Genomic DNA, 19,206 nt, shown 5'->3' with positions numbered 1-19,206 from the left:
GCGGGACTTCTTCCACTTGGTTCCACCCCTGGGGTTTCCGGGAGACCAGAGCCTTCAGGGCTGCAGATTTTAGGCTCTTCGCTGCTGAGGGTTAAAGCGTTTCTCTTGGTTTTACGAGAAACGTGGTCAGTGCTTCACAAGTTACCTCCGCAGCTCTGCGTTCAGTTTTCTCATCCGAAAAAAGGTACATTAAGACCCGCCTTTAGGATTGCTCTGAGGACATCAAATTGATGTCCAAGACATTTGGAAAGCACTGTTTTTTTGCTATTATTTTTGTCTCCTCCCCTCCCCTCCTGCCGCCTGCCGGGCCCCCAGCACGGTTCTGAGACAAGTACAAGACAGGGGAAATCGGCATTGAGTTCTCCGCCCTGGGACACGTCTTTCCCACTACATCTTACTCAAGGTCAGAAAATGTCACCGATGAACCCACTCTTCCCTCTGGTTGGCCACTAATAATAAACCCACTAATGTTTATGGTGGTCTCACCGGTGGCTCAGACGGTAAAGAATCTGCTTGCGATGCAGGAGACCGGGTTCGATCCCTTGGTGGGGAAGATCCCCTGAAAAAGGGAATGGCTACCCCAGTCCAGTATTCTTGCCTGGAGAATTGCATGGACAGAGGGAGCCTGGTGGGCTACAGTCCATGGTGTCGCAAAGAGTCCGAGGGTACTGAGGGACTAACACTTCACTTTCACTAGGTATCAGGCACTGACCTGAGTGCTTTACACAAGTAATCTCATTAAATCCATGTGAGGGCCCTGAATTGTTCAGGTATTGTTAAATAATACAATACACTACTCTCCAGTGCGGCGTAAGTGCTCAGTAAATGCCTGCCATTATTCTGATCCCCATTTTTCAGGTGACAAAGTGAAGGCATGAGGAGATTGACCGTCTTGAGATAGCTCATGTGGCTCCAGGCTCTCAGTTCTTACCAGATTCAAATGTTTTCTTCCCTTTGTGCTACAGTAGCAGCTACTATATTGCTTTGAAATTACCTTTTTTTGAGTGTCTCACTATAAGGGGATGTCCATTTTGAAGTTTCAGCTTGTTGGTTGAGGTGGCCCTTTTCCCAGTAACTGTAAGACTTAAGGGATATTGAAAGTTCTGATTAAATCTCAAGATTTGTAAGATCTCATCTTTGACAATAACTTCTTGTCACCTTTCCATTTCTGCTTTTTTTTTTTCATGATTCACTAAAAAATGGATGGACCACCCTTGTAGTGTTCTCCCGTCCCACCTCAGATTTCATATAGGCCTCTCTCATAACTCTCACCAGAGTTCAGTGCTGTTGGCCTTTTCCATTGATGGCAAACTTGGTGTGGGCGGGGATCATGCCTGCCTTGGTCCCCGGTGTCCCTGGCAGGTGGATCCAGCACAGGACCTTACATAGCATAGGTGCTCAGTGAGTGTTTGCTGGGTGAATGAATGCTGTCCAGAGGCGCCTAGCCCACATAGGGAAAACAAGGCCCACAGTTACCAAGATCCAAGTTAGATCCTGACATCGCCCTTCCTCTTCCCCCAGTCTCTCCCGTTCCTTCAGTGTCTTCATGCAGTAGATCCTCCATGTCTCCACCTGGGCTTCGGAATTGTCAGAGTGGGCCGCAACACCCATCCTGGAATGCCTTGGCCATGGAGAAGCCCATCACTCACCTGGGCTTATCACCCACATCTTCTTCACCTACCTCCCCACTGGAGCTGCGGAGGATTGGTTTCTGGGGGTGAGGACAGTTCTGGAGAGATGAAGACCACTCCCTGCAACTGCCCACTCTTTGTGGAGTGCATCAGGGCTGTTGCTGCTGGGCTCTGCTGAGTTTACTGCCCTCGCCTTCCATGGTGCCTCCTGCCAACCTCAGTCTCCCCGGTTGTCCAGCTTCACCAGCTCTGCTTCACTCTGCTGTTGCCTCCTCCTAGAAGAGTTTCTGTTTCCAGCCTCTGTCTTCATTCAGGAAAGGATCTTGCTCTTTCAGTTATTTTATCTTGAATCTCTCCAGTTGTGCCTCCCTTTTGTGTGTGTGTGAAATGCACAGATCTCTTCCACTACAGAATCATCTTCACTTGCTCTTTTATGAAAATCTCTCTTACTGGCTGCCTCTTCACCCATCGTTCCAGAACTGCCCAGTTACTAGCTCTGTGACTTGAGTGATAATCTTTTGGCACTTGGGTCTTCTTACCTGTAAAATACGCTCATAATCCCCAGGTGTACAGTGAGGAGCAAAGGCAGGTGATACAGATTCTGACTTCCTACCTGGCTCAGTGTCTGGGGCTCCTGTATTCAACACATTTACTGTCCTCCCCACTTGACTCCTTAGTACTGATGCAGCTTCTGCTCGCTCATATTCTCTCAGCTACCTTCATTGATCATCAGTCTCTTCTCTAATAAAGAAATGAAAAGGCCTTTTGCCATAATGTTTGCCTATTCGCATAGAAAATCACTAATAAAGTCGATGTGGGGGTGGGGTTGGACATGCATGGAACAGGGTAGGCCACGTAAGAACTGGGAACAAGCTTCCCAATGTACATCTTTAAATCATTTTGATTTCTGAGTCAAAGTTTTCCATTTTCCTGTATTAAGTCATCCCCTGTGGCTGATTGAAATAGTTAACCTTTTAGACAACCCCTCCCTCCTGTTTTGAAAACTAAACTGTACTGATTCCTCTCTGACTGCTCTTTCTCTGATGATCCAACCTTCTCTCACTTCTGAAAAAGGAAGCGGTGGGAATTTCCTCAAGATTTCACCCATATTTCCTCCCCTTGGAAACTGTTCACATGTCTGCAAGTCTTACCTTCTGAGCCCACGGGTTTCTTCAGAATTTTGGTTCTTAATCTTCAAAGGACAGCTAGACACTTGCAGCTGGTTGTCACTATATCTAAAGCAGGATCTCTATAATTGGGAATTTTACATCTATCCTTTTATTTCAAGCTTTTAAAATACCTAGTTTCTTAAATTGTTACTCATGAGGATCATTCATTTCAGTGGTGCCTAGTGTGTGCCAAGCATTGTACTAGGCACTGGGATACAGTGGTCGGCTGAGGAGGCTTGAGCGGAGAGGACAAGAGTGGAAAGAGAGGGAGGGAGATACCTTTAGAGGAGTAGATGGAAGACAAACATGGGAACCTTGTAGGAAAGAAGGATATCTGAGATTTTCTTCTCAGCAATGGAAAACCACTAAAAGGTTTTAGGCTGGAGAATGACTTCATTAGATTTATGTGTTGAAAAACATCATCTCAGCTGTTATGTGTAGAATGGATTGGGGGCAGGGACCTGGAGTGAATGCCGTGTGAGAAACAGGCTAATGCAGTGGAGTAGGTGAGACCTAGATGTAGGTGATCTAGCTTGGGCACAGGAAGTAATCAGCAGAGGAAATGAAGGAAAGGAAGAGATGGGTTAGTTATGGAGAGTAAGGAAGGGAGTGGACTCAGTGATGCTCCTAGGTTTCTAGGTTTTGTTGTTGAAAGGGTAGCAGTGCCATTCATCCTGGGGTGGGAGAAGGGCCAAGCAGGCAGGACTTTTCTTTTGGGTTTACCAAGTTTGCAAAGCCATTAATATACCCAGGTGTCTCAAAATGATGAGTAGACAATTATATATACACAAGTCTGGACCCCGATAGTAAGGGTTGGAAATATAAATTTAGAAGTCTTTAGCACACAGATGGTAACTAAAGCCATCGGGGTTTTAGATGCTCAAGCTGGAGAACACCACAGCAAAGAACTCTGCCCTTTGTTTTGGTGCTTACATTCCAGTGAAGGAGATGTGTAATAAAGTATAAACGAGAACATTTAGAAAGTGCTTAAATTTTGTGAAGAAAACAGCATCGAGTAGCTTAGGGTAGGGATGGGGGTGACAGCTGATTATGTGAATACAGAATGGAGAATATAGAGTTAAAAGTAGCCAAGGAGGCAGCCTGGATGGGAAGGGGAGAATGGGCACATGTGTATGTATGGCAAAGTCCCTTCGCTGTTCACCTGGAACTGTCACAACATTGTTGATCAGCTACACTTCAATATAAAACAAAGTTTTTTTTTTTTTTTTAATGGTTAAAAAAAAAGAAAAAGCCAAGGTAGGGGTGAGGAAAGGATCTCAAGCACTGGTGGAACAAACACTTGACGGGAGCACCTCTCTGATTTAGTTTGGAAGCAGGAATTTGTGAGAAATTCTTCCAATACCTCTGATCTTCTCCACACATCAAGTGGACACAGGTCAGGGTCTCATTGCTGGTTGGCTACGGTAGGTTGACAGGAGTCCTTGTTTGCTCTGCAGTGATTTTTTCCCCCCCCAAGAGATGCTTTTGGTTGCTGGTAGAAAACAGAAAATAGGGTTTTTCCAAAGTAGGAATTTTAGCACCCTTATTAGTAAAAATATAGGCTATTGTATTTAAACTGGTTTAAGAAGGATGTGGGAAAAGGGCTGATGGACTTGAAGGAAGTAAATAGGCCAGCATCCTGGAATGATTGATGAGGCCAAACAAAGCCAAAGAGCAGCCCGGACCAGTTGGGAAGACAGGAGGTCAAGGTCAAAGATGCTGAAATCAGTGACTCAGGAGGGGAGCAATTTGGGGGTGAGCAGGGGGCTTCCCAGGTGGCTCAGTGGTAAAGAACCCACCTGCCAATGCAGGAGACCTGGGTTCGGTCTGAGTCAGGAAGACCCCTTGAAAGGAATGGCAACCCACTGCAGTGTTCTTGCGGGAAATGCCATGGACAGAGAAGCCTGGGGGGCTGCAGTCCATGGGTTCATCAAGAGTTGGACACAACTCATGGAGTAAACAACAAGGGGAGCGTGTGGCCAGAGTGACTGGGGGAGTGCAGAAACCTGGGCATTAGGATGGATTTCCCAAGAGGATGCTAAAGTCACCTAAGGTGACAGCAGAACTCAGAGCAGTGAGGAGGGCCAAGTCAGAGGCTAAAGTCTTGACAGCCATCTTCAATTCTACAACCCACCCCCACACTTAGCAATTTATGCGTTTTAAAAATAACCAAAATTTAAAATAAAGTCGTTAGTGATAAAGGTCTTCATAGGTTTCGCAATGACCACCTCAGTTCCACAAAAACAATACTTTTTTGGCACAAGCAGGCCCGCAAGGTGTTTCTGACATCTAGCTCACCTCTCCTCCCCTCACATTTCTGGGTGTTTACATATTTTATGGTAAGAATTGAGTGCTATATGACCTACCCCTTTGTACAGCAGACTCGCTTAAGACCAACCACCTTTTCAGAATTCCAGGTGTCTGGAAGCCGAGGCATTTTGGCGTGGTAATTTTGGAATCCAGCCTTGGTTCGCTAGTATGGTGACTGAGACAGGTTTCGATTAAATGGTGAAGTCACATGGTGTCCTCAGGGCAGTGCCCAGCTAATAGGAAGCAATCAGTCAGTGCTACCTAGTTCGAGCTGACTGAATTCTGCCGAGTTGCCGTTTCCTCATGAAACAGGCTTTGCGATAGTACTATCTGTTTCACTCAGCATTCTGAGAAGTCAATCAGACACACCACCACCTGGGAATGAGACAGTGTATTCATTTCCTTCCATTCTTCCCCTTTGCTGTTCTAGCGGTATTGCACGATCACAGGTCTAACAAGTCTCCAGCAGTGAACAATAAATAAGAGACTGTTCAGATGGGAACAAGCTGGCCTTTAGCATAAGGCTCTCCCATCCCTCAGTGGTGAGCGTGGCAAGCAGGGCGAAGGTGCAGGCAAGGTGGCTTCCTGTTTAGAGGTGGCACACGGGTACCTTCCCAGGCTGCGGCAGAGCCCCAAGCACGCCTTGTCCTTCCTTCAGCTCCCCTCAAGTGTCCTCCCTCCCAAAGGCACATGGGGCGAAAACGAGGCAACAAAAAGGCAGCAGACCGAATTTCTCTCAGACTGTCTAAACCCAGCAGCGCAGCAGGTGGCAAGGAGCCTGAGCCCACCACCGACTGGTCAACCTGAGAACCCTGGCAACACAAACCACAACAAGGCGAGACAGACCAAGTGGAGGTCCTGTTCAGCTGCTGAATGTCAGTTAGCTTTTGTGTGTGGACTAGGGTGATAGAGAACAGTGGAAAAAAATATAAATATTCAACACATGAGCAAATTAAATGGGCAGAAGAAAACAGGAAACCACAATAAATGCTTAGCAGCCAAACACATTTATTAGTCTTTTTTCTTTTTTTTTTTCCAGGAACCCAAAAATATTTTGTAGTTATAATGTAAGCAACTGAGTTGCACATAATACAATCATATCTTTCCAAAATAAAATAAAAAACTAAACAAAAACAAAAATAAGCTGTTTAAAAGCCCAAAAAAAAAAACCCTTCAGAAAACTCTTATATATGCATTACATCATCTCTCAGTTTTAATGAAATGACGACGACTTAATTCCTTATTACTCAACCTGTCACAATCCAATAAAAGACCACCCTTTAGTTTTTTTTGTTTTTGACTTTTTTTTTTTTGAAATCCAGCATGAGAAATACAGTACCTGCTATGGCAAAAAATACACATAAAATGCAACTTTTCAGCTTATTTGTACATTAGTAGAGTTTAACATTTTATTGTTTGTTTTTTAAGTGAACCAGTGATTTTAAGTACCACTATACTAAAAAAGTAAAATAAAATATAGAAAAGGGGGGCCCAGCCTGCCATGCAAGTGCACCTCTAAAGTGCCTAGTTTCTGTGTCCATGTAAAACCAGTCATATGAGGAGCAATTTCAACATATGGGAGTCTGATTAAACCTCTGTATTTAAGGAAAAAAAAAAAGACAATGCCATATCCTCCCTTTTCTCCCCTCAAACTTCCTTAAATCCCAATATCCACTTTCTCTATTGCCCACTAGAAGAGAGAAAAGAAAGTCATCAAAATAATATTGTAAAAGCTACTTCAAGTATAAGAAAAAAACAAAACACTTCTAGGTAACTTGCAGAGAGCATCAAAATTGTGCAGCCATTTAGTCACGTTTACAGGTTTTGTTTCTGTGGACAGTGTTTCAGATGAGAGGGTTTTTGCTGTACCTTCCTGTTACCTGTTTGTGTGCAAAGTTGGAAAGCTGCCTTTAAAAGATCCAGCCTTTTTCTGATGCCCTCCTCTGCACTGTCTGTGAGAGGGGGCAAGGGGAGACACGTGGGAGGAGGGGGCACTGAGGGGCAGCGCTGCCCGCGCCACCAGGTGGTGCTTCCCCACCTCTCCTCTACCCCCACCCCAGGCCTTCACTTCTCTGGTTCACCATCAGTGACCTAATTCTCACTGCAGAGATTCCCATTCTTCAGTTTCCTGATTTGGTAGGATGTATTTTACTATGTAAACATAGCCCCCTAGGATTATGGAACCCAAAAGCAGCATATATCTCTCCATCCATATGGAGAAAGATAAAATAGTCCAGAAACCTCTCCTCAGGTTGCTTCTCTTTGTCTGATTTTAGTTACTCAAAACAGGGAGGGCGTGGGGTGGGCAGAGTAAGTCGTAAGCAAATAATGGGAGACTTAGGAGTGGGCACAGTTGAGCTGTTGCTTTTTTCCCTCCCAGAAATTTTTTTTTTTTGAACCTGTTAAAAATGTTCCTGCACCTAAAGTCATACTGAGGTTAAGGCCAAGGGTGCAGAATCTTGTGCACGTGTCTCTGTGAGCACATTCACGGTGCATGCACCATTTTTGATATCTTCTGTGAGATCACTGGACACACTTTGGTCACTGGTGTGTGTGCAAAGGGTGGTGGGGGATGTGTCCCAGGATAGAAGTGCAGAGATCAGCAGAGCCCTTCGGGAGCGCCCCCTTGGGACATAAGGGCAGGAAAACCTCAGGAGGGACCAGAGGAAGAAATGGATAGAAAAAGGGCCATCACAGAGAAATAAAATCTGCAAGTTGACAGCGCCCAAATCAGAAGGTGGGTGGTGAATGTGTGTGCATTTATTATCAAGTTTCTTCCCCTCAAAGGAAGTCGTCACTAGACAAAGATCAGGGAGCCCAACCTACAACAGGCTTCTTGACAGATACAGGGTTTACGTTTAGATGGGGGGAGCTAGGGAGGCTGTGAAGAAGCTATCTCTAATGATCTATTCTGATCCTGCCTCGTGAGCGGCCAAATCTAGGAACACAGTAGCAGACAGATCCTTAAAAGCAGCACTTGTTTAAACTTGTTTCCCTCCACCTAATGTCAGCTTCAAGCCTCGTGGAGAGAGAACAATCTGAGGGTGCGAGCGCCTTTCAGGAAGGCTGTCCGCACGTCTCGGAGGAGTTTCCTTCCAAATAAGAAATCAACTCATTTCCAGAGCATCAGTGACAAGGCTATGAATTCTACAGCACAGAACTGAAATGCCAGGGACTGACTCGCTTTATGATCTACAGTTACTCAAAGTGTGTTTGTGTGTGAACCAAGGAAGGTTGAGAGCTCAAGGTCTCATGGAGAAAACGTTCTGGAGTCCCTGGAGGTGACAGATTCCAGAAGAGAGCAATCCAGACACTCCCCACCCTGGACCTAGAGCTGAAATGGATGGCCTCTATTTCAAACAGGGTTTAAACACTGGTCTGCTATCACTGTGTGTGGAAGGTGATAGAGAGAATGCCATCCCACAAACTCAAGTCCACTCCCCTGACCTGTTCTGCTCTTCTTAAATGTGAAAGAAAAAGAGCTGAAACTTCCTATGGCTTTAAAAAAAATGTGGAAAACATCATATTTTGGGGTTATTTTCACAGCAAAGAAAACATTGTAAAAGTTATCCTGCTATTTACAAGTTCGTATTTGTCCAAGGATAACTCATTGATGGACAGAAAAGAAGGGGAGTTAAAAGGTCTACACTGCAGGGGAAGTGGACCTGGAGGTATTGTTTTGTGTTAGCTGAAACTCAGAATTCTGTTTTTTGTGTTTTGTTTTGCTTTTTTGTCTAAAGGCAATCTAATAGATTGGAACCCTGATAAGACCGTGCCTGTGCAGGCTCGCAGGGGCACGAGGAGACTGGTCAAGTCTGTTACTTGTTACAGTACTGTGAATGTCAACAGCAAAAGCTGCATGGAAACACTGTTTCTTGCTTTATTAGGACACTGTGTGTTGCCAAAAATGTCTAGACCAGAGCAATGCAGAGGCCACTACTCACTGCAGGCAAGATCAACGGAGGGATGCTGTCAGGACAAATAGGAGGCTGCAGGCTTTCAAACACCTCCCTGCTCACCAGCTACACACAGCATAGTGACTGCAGGGCGGCAGAGATGTCAGTGTGGCGGAGCGGGAGGGGTTGGGAAAGAGAAGCCCCATTGGCCTGTCACGCAACCGTCCTCTTCTCCAGAGAGTTTCCTTACAATTAAATTCACTTAAAAACATCAAAGAAGAAAAATTAAAACAGAGCGAGGAGGTGGTTTCTGAAATTGACATAAAGATTAAGGTCAGCACGAGTGAGGCATGGTTTCCTGAGCTTGCAAGGGTTCTGAATTCAGCAAAGGGTGAGAACTTTTTCTCCAGAGAAAAGAGCAGTGGGGCAGGGTGGAGGGGCCTTCGGGGGCCTCATGCTGCACCAGGCTAACTAACACTGCACAGCTAGGATGGAGATCCTGGGCCACGCTGGTTGGTAGGAATGGCGCCCCCCAACCCCCAACCCCAGGAAGTGCTGGGCCGAGGCTCACAGGGCCCTGTATACCTCACTGTGCGGACCTCAGGGCTTGGCTTCTCGCTCTCACTCCCCTTCCCTGCCAGCAGAGGGGTCACACCATGGACACAGAAACCGTAGAACAAGGATGCAAAGCTACGTCCGTCCCCTTTCTGCCCTCTCCCCCACCCCACGCCCCCCTTTGCAGAATGCATAGTTACAATTCACGTTACAAAATAAAGAAGCAATGATGACCACATATGGGACCCCTTTCTTTTTTTTGAAAAGAAAAAAAAATCCAACAACCTCTTCTTAAATTCAGTATCAAAATTCACATTTGCATAATAATACATTTCAAGGCCATGAGAGAGGACGGAGCTAGTGCAGAAGCATCGCCCCGGGTCTTCCTGAATGAAGCTGGAGGAATCTTGCGAGGGATTGCTTTCCCCTTTGGGGAGTTCTGAGGAATTATGGAAATGGCCCTTAGCATTCACTTGATATCTCTTTAGGAGGGAGTGGGGAGAAGAGGCGGAATTGTTTAAAACAAACGTGAAACAAAGGAGACGCTGTGGATTTCTAATGTTGAACTACAATGGTTCTGAAGAAATAAAACACGGTTTCTGATTTTTCACTTTTCTTTCTCAAACATGTCCAACTCATCCTTTCAAAACCTTTCCTTTGTGTGTAATATACCCTGTTCGCACAAACAGCAACATTATGTGACTTCCATTTGGGAAAAGAATTGCCTTCTCAGGACACAGACTAAAAGGGTGGCCATGCGCTGCCTGCACTGTGCACGGCAGGAGCGAGAACATGCCTGCTCGACGTGCACAGATGTGCCACGAATCCGTGTCACCAGACTGCAATTCTCCAGTGCTTACAGGAAAACGAAAACTAAGACAGCCACAGCCACGCACGCACATATACACGGAGACTAGGCCATGCTGAGAGACACGTTCAACTGGCACTCCTGGACCAACCCGGTGTCCGTCATCTGTGCACCATCACCTCCTCGTTCCCTGTCCCAAGTCCCCGAACTCCTTCCCCATGACTCTGCAGTGTGCAACACTGATGCTACTGAAGACCCTCGGCCGCCATGGCGGTGGCCCAGAGAAATGCTGACTTTCCTACAGACTAAGGGGACCGTCTGTTTTATCCCAATGGGTAGGTTCTTCCTAAAACAGACGGTCTCTGAACTCACAAAGGCACATTCAGAAATACTACACTTAGGAAATTAACTCCTTGGACAAAATTTTAAAAGGAGGTGGTGTTTTAAACACATTATCTTTTAACTCAGCCCAAGATTTCTGGCGAGACGTGCCATGCTGAATGCATCACTTGGTGAAAACTACTACCTTTAAAAGGTATGTGATTTCTTTAAGGGTTCCAAAGGTTTTTTTTGCTGTTTTATATAAATACCCTATCCACCTTTTGCATTTTTGGTGGACACACCCAAGATACACTGTCTTCCTCTCTTTAAAGCTCAGCTGTCAGGCTGGTCCTGCAGCGAAGTGGCGGCTTGCCTCCCATCACCTCCCACGAGCCAGCTGCCCCTGCCCACCCAGGATTGTGCATGCCTTTTGGGAGCCCAAGGAGGAGGCCCTCCAGATGCAGTAAGAGGTCCAGGGAAGTGGGGGGCTGAAAGGGAAGGCAGGCACTCGGCTCCACAATCACACTAGAAGCCACTCCACAGTTACTCTTTAGCTGCTCACCAGCAGCAGTGAAGGAATTCCACTTTTTGAGGGAAAAAAAAAAAGACACAATCCCAGCTTGTAATATTGGCTCAAAAGGGATCGATTCCAATTGGGAATTTACTTTCCAAGCAATGATTTATAGTTTGAAAATGAAATGGAGGCACAAAGTACTTTAGGGAAACACTATTTCTTTTCAATTTAAGACAGAACACTTGCCTCTTTTTGACCTTTCTCCTTCTGTGAACAAGTCAAGCATTTGTTACAAAGAAGAAACAACAGCTGAATTTTGCAGAGACTTTTTGCTCAGGGCAGTACCATTTTTCCTGGCATGCAGAGTTGTTAAAAACAAATTCAGATGCCCAGCTAGCTGAAGAGGAAACTATTTAAACTCTGTGAGGCAAACTGGCAATTTCTATCGCTTTTGCTATTTTGGTGGTGGCTGGAGGTTATTACAAGAGATTGCCAGTTTAAAAACCACTCAAAGGATCAAATACTTGGGAATTACTCCAGATCTAGACCAAGTGACCATATATATGAGGATAGCATGGAGACCCAGTTGGTGGGGAGTAGAGCTGTTTCCCACCAGTGTTCCCTTTACCATCCCGTGGGTGTCCAAGGCCTCTTCCTCTGCTGGAGCAGGCAGGGTCATTGTTCAATTTTAATTATGTTATTACTGTGTTCAGAGATTCTTGAAGTTGATAATTATTCCAAATAAAGACTGTGTCGCCAGTACCTCCTTTGTCAAATTTCAGGTCAAGAAAACAATGCCATCATCAACAAATGGGGACCATCTCTGAAAATATACACACCTTTGGCACTGGCCATAAAGCTACAGGCCTTATCACAGGGTGTGCACTAACTCTGGAAATAGAGGTAATATTCTATGTTCTGTAACAGACTGATGATGACCTTGATGACAGCTTATATACTTGCCTGTTTCTAGACTGTGTGGATACCCTGTACTTGTGGATAAGAAAGCAGAGAGTCTGTGGCACAGTCTGCAGCCCAGGGGGAGGGCAGCCCGTTTTCTGATTAACTGCTGAGGTCTAGAGATTGACAGTTCATTTATACACATGGGCGAGGCTATTTACATCTGCACTATCGCACATAACCTTATTTGTACACTCGGGGGGGCGGAAACCAAGATTTCTCTTTGTAGTAACACTAACAAGTGTAGTTAATGCATATACATGAAGTATGGCAAAACACTGGAAGAAAGGTGTTTTTTTTTTTTTTTTTTTTAAACCAGCTAAAAATGGATCTCTACTCCTAAGGATATAATAGAGAAGTAAAAGCAAAGAAAAAACCCAAACTCAGAACAATAACCTAGAGTGTTGCATGTTGCATTCGAACTCTGAGGATGGGGGCGAAGGGGACCTTTTCTGCATAAAGACTCAATTGTTCCCGAATCTGAGAGATGACTATTATAGCCAAATCTGCTGAAAACATCCTGTTTACATGGCAGAGAAAAGGCTAGGCCTAAACGTTCTGCTCAGCACACAGACATCTTCATTCTATTAAAGAGTCAAGATGGCAGTAGAGAGAAAAAAAATAGAATGATCACAGCATCAGAGGTCAATATGGAATCTGGCTGTTAACTTTACAAAAACTGCCCCCTCCCCCAACAAAAGTGGTGAAAGTGAATACTTGTAATTAGTTAATAGCCTGTGGAATTTTAGCTTCTGTTAGCTATATTAACAACAGCTCTCTCCCAAATTCTTACAGATTTCTCTTTTTTTCTTTCTACATATCCTTACACACCACATTCAACACATAGGAACTTGGAAGAACCCATTGCTAATTTATGCTACATTCATGTCAGAAGAGGTGGGAAAGTTCTTAGAAAAGGAGTCATAACAATCACAAATCAAGCTGCTAAAACAGACTGAATGGCAACTGAGGCGTAATGTTGACTGACTGGGGGACACTGATGAAAGACTGTGCTTTGGAACTTTAACTTGCAGCGCTAAGTTAACACCTGTGAATGCTGTAAATGAGGACGATCAAGGGCTGGGGACTGGGGAAGCTGAGATGCCACATGGACCATCCATTTCGTCACAGTGACTCGGAGATCTGTACTTTTTCTTAAACACCTAAAATTAGGTCATGGCACTGGATCTCAATTGCCAGGGGAGGTCCCCAGTCTGATGGAAGACTTCCCTTCCCCTTCTAGTGCTTCCTTCCTTTTGGCCACTCATGTGGTCAACAGAAACCAAGTTCATGATACTTGAGAGCTGGACACCCGGAACCTGGTAAAAACTGGAAAGCTCAAATGTACATGATCAAAATGTTCATAAAGTAAATCTGTGTAATGCGAGGTGACCAGCAAGCCCCTGAACCCATGCCAGAATGCGGTGGAAGAAAAGATGCTTCCATCGCATTTCCAAGTGTCCTGAAGCCATCTGACCTCCCAGCAGAGATGGCTCTTGCCAAGGAATACGGTGGAAAGAAAAGTTTTTCTCTTCCGTTGTATCCTCACAATGTATCCTGTTCTTAGGTCACTGCCAACCAGTAAAGCAAAGCTTCCAGCAATGCGATAAGGAAAGCGGGGCTTGGCGGGAAAGGGAAGAGACAAAGGACAAGAGCAGAAAAATAGGAACCCCTTCCTACTGGCTTGACACAAAGAGACGTTCCAAGTCACTGCAGCTGTCACTCAAGAAGCTGATGCACAGGGCCAGGAAGGCCCTTGGCATCCCACATAATCGAGATATAAAAGCGTACTCTTCATTTCCTTGATTTCTGTTGAATGAATCTGCATTTGGCCCACTGCCTCTGGGGCCCGTCCAGAACCACTCCGATCTCTGTAACGGGTGGGCATCTCACCGTCTGGAGGGACGAGACCACATGCACATACACACGCGCTCCCCCTGCTCAGGATGTCCGAGTGTGTGTACGAAGGCACTAAAGCGGTTTTAGAGAAATTGCAGGCAGCAACCCCACCCACTCCCTTTACCTGTCGAGCTGGAGTTTCTTTCCCCACCGGGAAGCTTAGATGTTTAGAAGCAGCTGTGGTCATGCTTGGGAATTCTAACCCCTGGCCCCAGGAGGGAATACAAAAGGAGAATTCAACATCACCAAAAACTGACAGGAAATACTCCACATCTCCGGCTGAGGGATGGGGATAATTAAGCAGCAGATCTTCAAAACAGCAATTAAAATGAGCATAACAGTAGCTGGGAGCTAAAAAAAGTAAAATCACTTGTTCCTTATTAGATTCTTCTACTATTTTCTCCTCCTCCCATAGCAATGGAGGTAAGACACACATTCTTCATTAATAGAACAGTCCATAGATATTTTTCTTCTAGTAATGCCTACATTTAAAATTTGTTCCAAAAATTATTAACCTATATTTCCTAACTCTTTACATAGATTCTCAGCAATCCAACCGTAATATTTTACAGATTAGAGCTACTATTTTTTTTAAGCTGTTGTTTCTTTCTTCTTTTCTTTTGTTGCTGGAGTTGGGGAGACAGGGAGAAAGGTTCCTTTGAATAAAAATAAAAATTCCTCAGGGAGATTTTAGCTCAGTCTTAAATGGAAAGAAATAAAGTGATGGCAGTCCCATTTATATACACCAAACACTCTCCCATTAAATTATACATAATTTGAAATGAATCCATGATAGAGCTCTTATAAAGTTTAATCCTTCTCCCATATTTTTTAAGATAGTCAATTTACTTGTTGCTGCTAAATTGATAATTTTTAAAAAATATTTCTTTCTATGTGTTTTAAAATGTGTGATCCCCAGTATGACAATAACTTTTGGAATCTTTACTTTTTACATTTTTTTAAGTAAAAATTGTTTAAACTTTCTGAAGTTTCAGGAACTTGTAAAAGTTTATTAACAGGAAAGAAACGGCCGTCTATCTAGGATAAGATACGGTTAAATAAACCATCTTCCAAAAACTGGCTTCCTACCCTAGAATTCCTGAGAATGCTTGCAAATTTTAAAGCAGGAAAATAAATGTTAAAAACAAAAACAAAAAACACTGTTAAATGCTCCCAGAGTTAGTCTTCATCTAAAATATATATTTATATGTATATATATACGCACTTTTTGGTCTTTTTTTAAGTTTTTAGTTTTTTTCCCTTTAAGCTTATGATGGAAGAACATTTTAGCTTCTCATGTTTATTTTTTTTTTTACATATTTCAAATCCCTCATTATGTCTTGTAAACAAGAGGGGCTCTAGCACCCGGCTTTCACCGTAGTATCGTAAGGAACTCAACTAACCCATAGTGCAGGTCAAGGAACCAACAGGCAGGAAGAGAGGAGGGTAGGGCAGGACACGGCAGGGGACCAAGAGCGGCAGTGGACAGTCACCACAGGCTCGTGTGAACCTCCGGACACACACCCGGCCCAGGGACATTCAGAGTTAGCCTTCTGTGGGTATCTGAACACAGCTGCTCTTCAGCTGGAGGTCACCACGCATGGCAGGGTTTTGCCCTCCCCCACGAAGAGAGCGGTCGGTGGGGGCTGGAAGGAGACGTTTTGTGCGTGGGCAGAAGTGGAAGGGGCGTGGTGGCGATGGAATCGGAGGGCACAGTTAGTTTTCTACAAGGCATCCAATGGGACCAAACCAACGCTGGGAACTCAAGTCTGACCACCTACCCACGAAGGGCTCAGAAAGACTTGAGTGAGCCAATGCTCACTTGAGTTAAGTGTGTCAATCTCTTTCAAGGCTAGGTTTATCAACAGAGTAAGCCGAGAGGACTACAGAATTCCCATTCTTTGTCTCACAAAACCACTTAAATGCAAACAATTAGCTTTCGCCTTTTCCTATACACACCCACCCCCCCACCCCCCACCCACAGACACAGCTATAAGTCAAACGCATTATTAGGCATTGTTGTATCCTTCACTAAAGATGCTGAAGAAAGAAAAACTCCCTTGTCCTCACTAGCAGCAAGTTACGGAGGACAGTAGAGGTCTGCTCCCACCAAGGGTTGGAATGGGCAGGTATTTGCTGGTACAGAATGTCGGCACTTTATGTTAAACAGTATAATGCAGACTGGGGTGTCCACACATGTGCTGGCACGTCACCGGCACACGACCCCCCCACCCCCCGCCAGCCATCTGCTTTGTATAAAGGGGTATCCACCCCTTCAGGTCTGCTCTAACTCTTCACAAAAAGCAGTTTGATACATTTTGATTCCAACATAAGTACATACACGTTGGTGATAACTGTGGATTAAAAGTTGCCCCCTATTCGGCCCAGAGTACTACTACATTGATGCTTAAAAAAAAAAGTCTTTAAATACCGAAATAAAAAAAGCAACATTACAGGGAAAAAAAAAAAAAAGAGGTCAAAACCAAAAAAAGGTGCAATACTTAAAAAGTCTTTGCTAAGTTATACCTGCCTAAGCAAAACCACATACACAGGAAATACACAACACAGAGAAACAAAAGGAAACGCTTGAAGTACACACTGGTTTAAGAACATTCGTTAAGTAAACGTTTCTGTCAGTGATGGCCCGGTGCTGTAACACGCCGCGGCCTGGCACAGGTAACGCTCAGCAAGAAGGGAGCAGAGAGGAGGAGCTGCAGATGCTTGCAGGAGGCTCTCACAACCTTTTTTTTGTTTGTTTTCATGAAATAATAGAGAACCAAGAGAAATTTTAAATTCAGCATTACCTGACTTTCCGACCAATTTCTCATTCCTGATTACACTAGAAAGGGGAAATAAGTTTTTTTTTTTTTTTGCATTTGAGACATCACAGCACTAAAAACTGTCTTATCATCTGTTCCCATTCAGACTAACAAAAAGGCCAGCATGAAATTGAATGGATATTCAGATGTGCCCAGTGGCCACTTACTTCCCAAAACAGAAATAAACACACAGTTGCTCCAAGAGGTACCTCCTGTTCTCCTGGCTTTGGGGACTTGGCAGTGCTCCACTCTACTGCTAGGTCAAAAGAAAAGCTATGGAAAACTCGCTCGGGCTACTTCGTAGATGTAAAGGAACTCCCTGCTTTCGTCATTAAAAAAGCACTCTGTTCATCTCAATACAGCCCAACGGGGTGGCTTCAGCAGCAGCGGATCCCCGAGGTGCTCGTGCTCCTGTGTTCTCATAGTTAAAAAACAAAATAAAATAAAAGTAAAAAGCAGATGGCCGGCCAGCCAGCCTGCGGACTGTCAGCAATGCAGCTTTCTGAGAACTCGGGGGTGGGGAGGAAGAGAGGACACAGGCACACAACACACACACAGAGACCGAGAGAAGGATGCACGCGAATGCACATGAACACACGTGCACACACACACCAGAACGAGCATGCCTGGGCAGTTACATGTGCCAGAACACACTGGTATTTATCAACCAGCCAATCACAAAGTTTTTCCTTTTTTTTTTTTTTTTAGGTTTTTTATGTTTTTGTTTTTAAAGTGAGGCTCCGTCAAGTCTTCCCTCCCCCACCCCAACAATGCTTTTGAATTCCCCTCCCTCCCAAACATGGTAGACCTAAGGACGGAAACACACCCAGTGCAAACAAAGTTAAAAAGCTTTTTTTTCAGTATATATGTTTCTTAGCAACAACTTCCATATAACATGAAAAAAGTGAAAAACTAGAAACTAATTTTTTTAATTTTTTTGTGTGTTTAAATTTAAATGGTATGTGTACTTGCTTCACATTGTCTTTCTAGGTTGGCGTTCATGATTCAAGTATTTCAAGAGTGATATGTTCTCTTTTTGGATTCATATTCCAAACGAAAAAACTGAAGTTAGAAGGGAGGCAACTATGTGCTCAGACAGTCTGTCAATGACCCACCTTTTTTTTTTTCTCTCTCTCCGTTTTCTTTTTTCCTTTTAAAAATGTATTTATTGCAAGTTGAAAAAAAAAACGAAAAGGTCAAGTTAGTGCTGCTGCTGTTCCAAAAAAGGTCACGAGGTCAGAGTTGAAAGTTCTAAGTTCAGATTGAATCCGACCCTCCTCCCAGAAGGTCACCAGGTAGTAAAGGAGCAGGGCTGCCCATCCTATGAGGGTCTTCCACGGTTGGGACTCCCCACAAGCTAGAAGAGTAGTTGGGGGGGCCCCACAACGAAGCGCCGGCAAGATCGGCCCCGCTGCTGCCACCAGCACTGCTGCTCCACTGCCCGAGCCCTGTGGACCCACCGAAAAGATTCAGAGCAGGTCCGACGGGATCTGACTGCGTCTGGCCGGTCTCCAGGGACTGCCAGCCCGCGGCGGGCGCACTCGGGGTTGCTGCAGGTGTAGGGGGCTGAGCTTGTGCCAGAAAGCGGCTGACTTCGTCATCGGTGGCAAACTCAGCCAGGATGGTAGTGTTTCCCAACACACACCTGAAAAAAAAGGGGAGGGAGAAAGCTATGCATCTGAGGAAGGTCTTGAAGCGGCATGGAGACGGAGTATCCTGAGTCCTCGCTACTCAAAGGAGTGCGTCTGTCACTGGCAGCTTCCACATCCCCAGGACTGGAGCATGTCTTTCAATCAGACCACCAGGTGACTGAGAAATACTGATTTAGAGCAATCAACTATCACTCAATCTCAAGATACCCAAAGGCTACTGGACGACACGATGTAGCAACATCCCTTGGGATACAGAATCTGCTTGTCAAGTGAATATTGGGCCTCTTTTTTCCCTTGGAGGTAAAAGATCACAGCCCAAAGCACCAAGGTGACCCAGTTCCAGAAATTGGCAGCGCTGCTTCATCTCAGGGTGGGCTCACTGTCTAAGCCTCCCCATCACTTGCTTGTTCTCTGTGTACCTTTCTATCGTGGCACTTGCAGCCACGGGGAGTCAGCGCCTCCCTGTTCACCACCTTGATGGTGGCGGGAAGGAGGACGGTCAGAGTCTGATCCAGCCCCACCTACTGTAGGCAGAACTAAGACCATAATATTTCATCACCACCCACGAAGAGGCCAAAGCAAGCAGCGAGATTCTATTATGAAAAAGGACAGCACTTACAGTGTCCCATTTCTAAATAGTGGCTTTGTTTTATGGTATTAAAATGTACAAAT

At 44.8% G+C, this 19,206-nt stretch overlaps 1 protein-coding gene and 1 long non-coding RNA gene across 12 annotated transcripts in view; one reads left to right on the top strand and one right to left on the bottom strand.

Moving 5' to 3' along the window:
* The first annotated feature begins 13 nt into the window (after positions 1–13).
* Positions 14–6,772, top strand: LOC106991094 (uncharacterized). The gene is made up of 2 exons (XR_003588544.3): positions 14–403; positions 1,522–6,772. It is a non-coding gene; the product is annotated as an uncharacterized LOC106991094 (long non-coding RNA).
* Positions 6,099–19,206, bottom strand: part of TNRC6B (trinucleotide repeat containing adaptor 6B) — a 261,892-nt gene continuing 248,784 nt past the window's right edge. For all 11 annotated transcript variants that reach the window (XM_012175680.4, XM_060413567.1, XM_060413565.1 and 8 more), the window contains one exon: positions 6,099–18,527. In XM_012175680.4, coding sequence (XP_012031070.2) covers positions 18,140–18,527 — 388 coding nt within the window. In that variant the 3' untranslated portion in view covers positions 6,099–18,139. The remainder of the gene's footprint in view (positions 18,528–19,206) is intronic.

The sequence above is a fragment of the Ovis aries genome, chromosome 3, assembly GCF_016772045.2.
Source record: "Ovis aries strain OAR_USU_Benz2616 breed Rambouillet chromosome 3, ARS-UI_Ramb_v3.0, whole genome shotgun sequence".
Classification (NCBI taxonomy): domain Eukaryota; kingdom Metazoa; phylum Chordata; class Mammalia; order Artiodactyla; family Bovidae; genus Ovis; species Ovis aries.
Note: the sequence above shows the minus strand (reverse complement) of the source record. Positions and strands in the feature narration are given on the sequence as shown.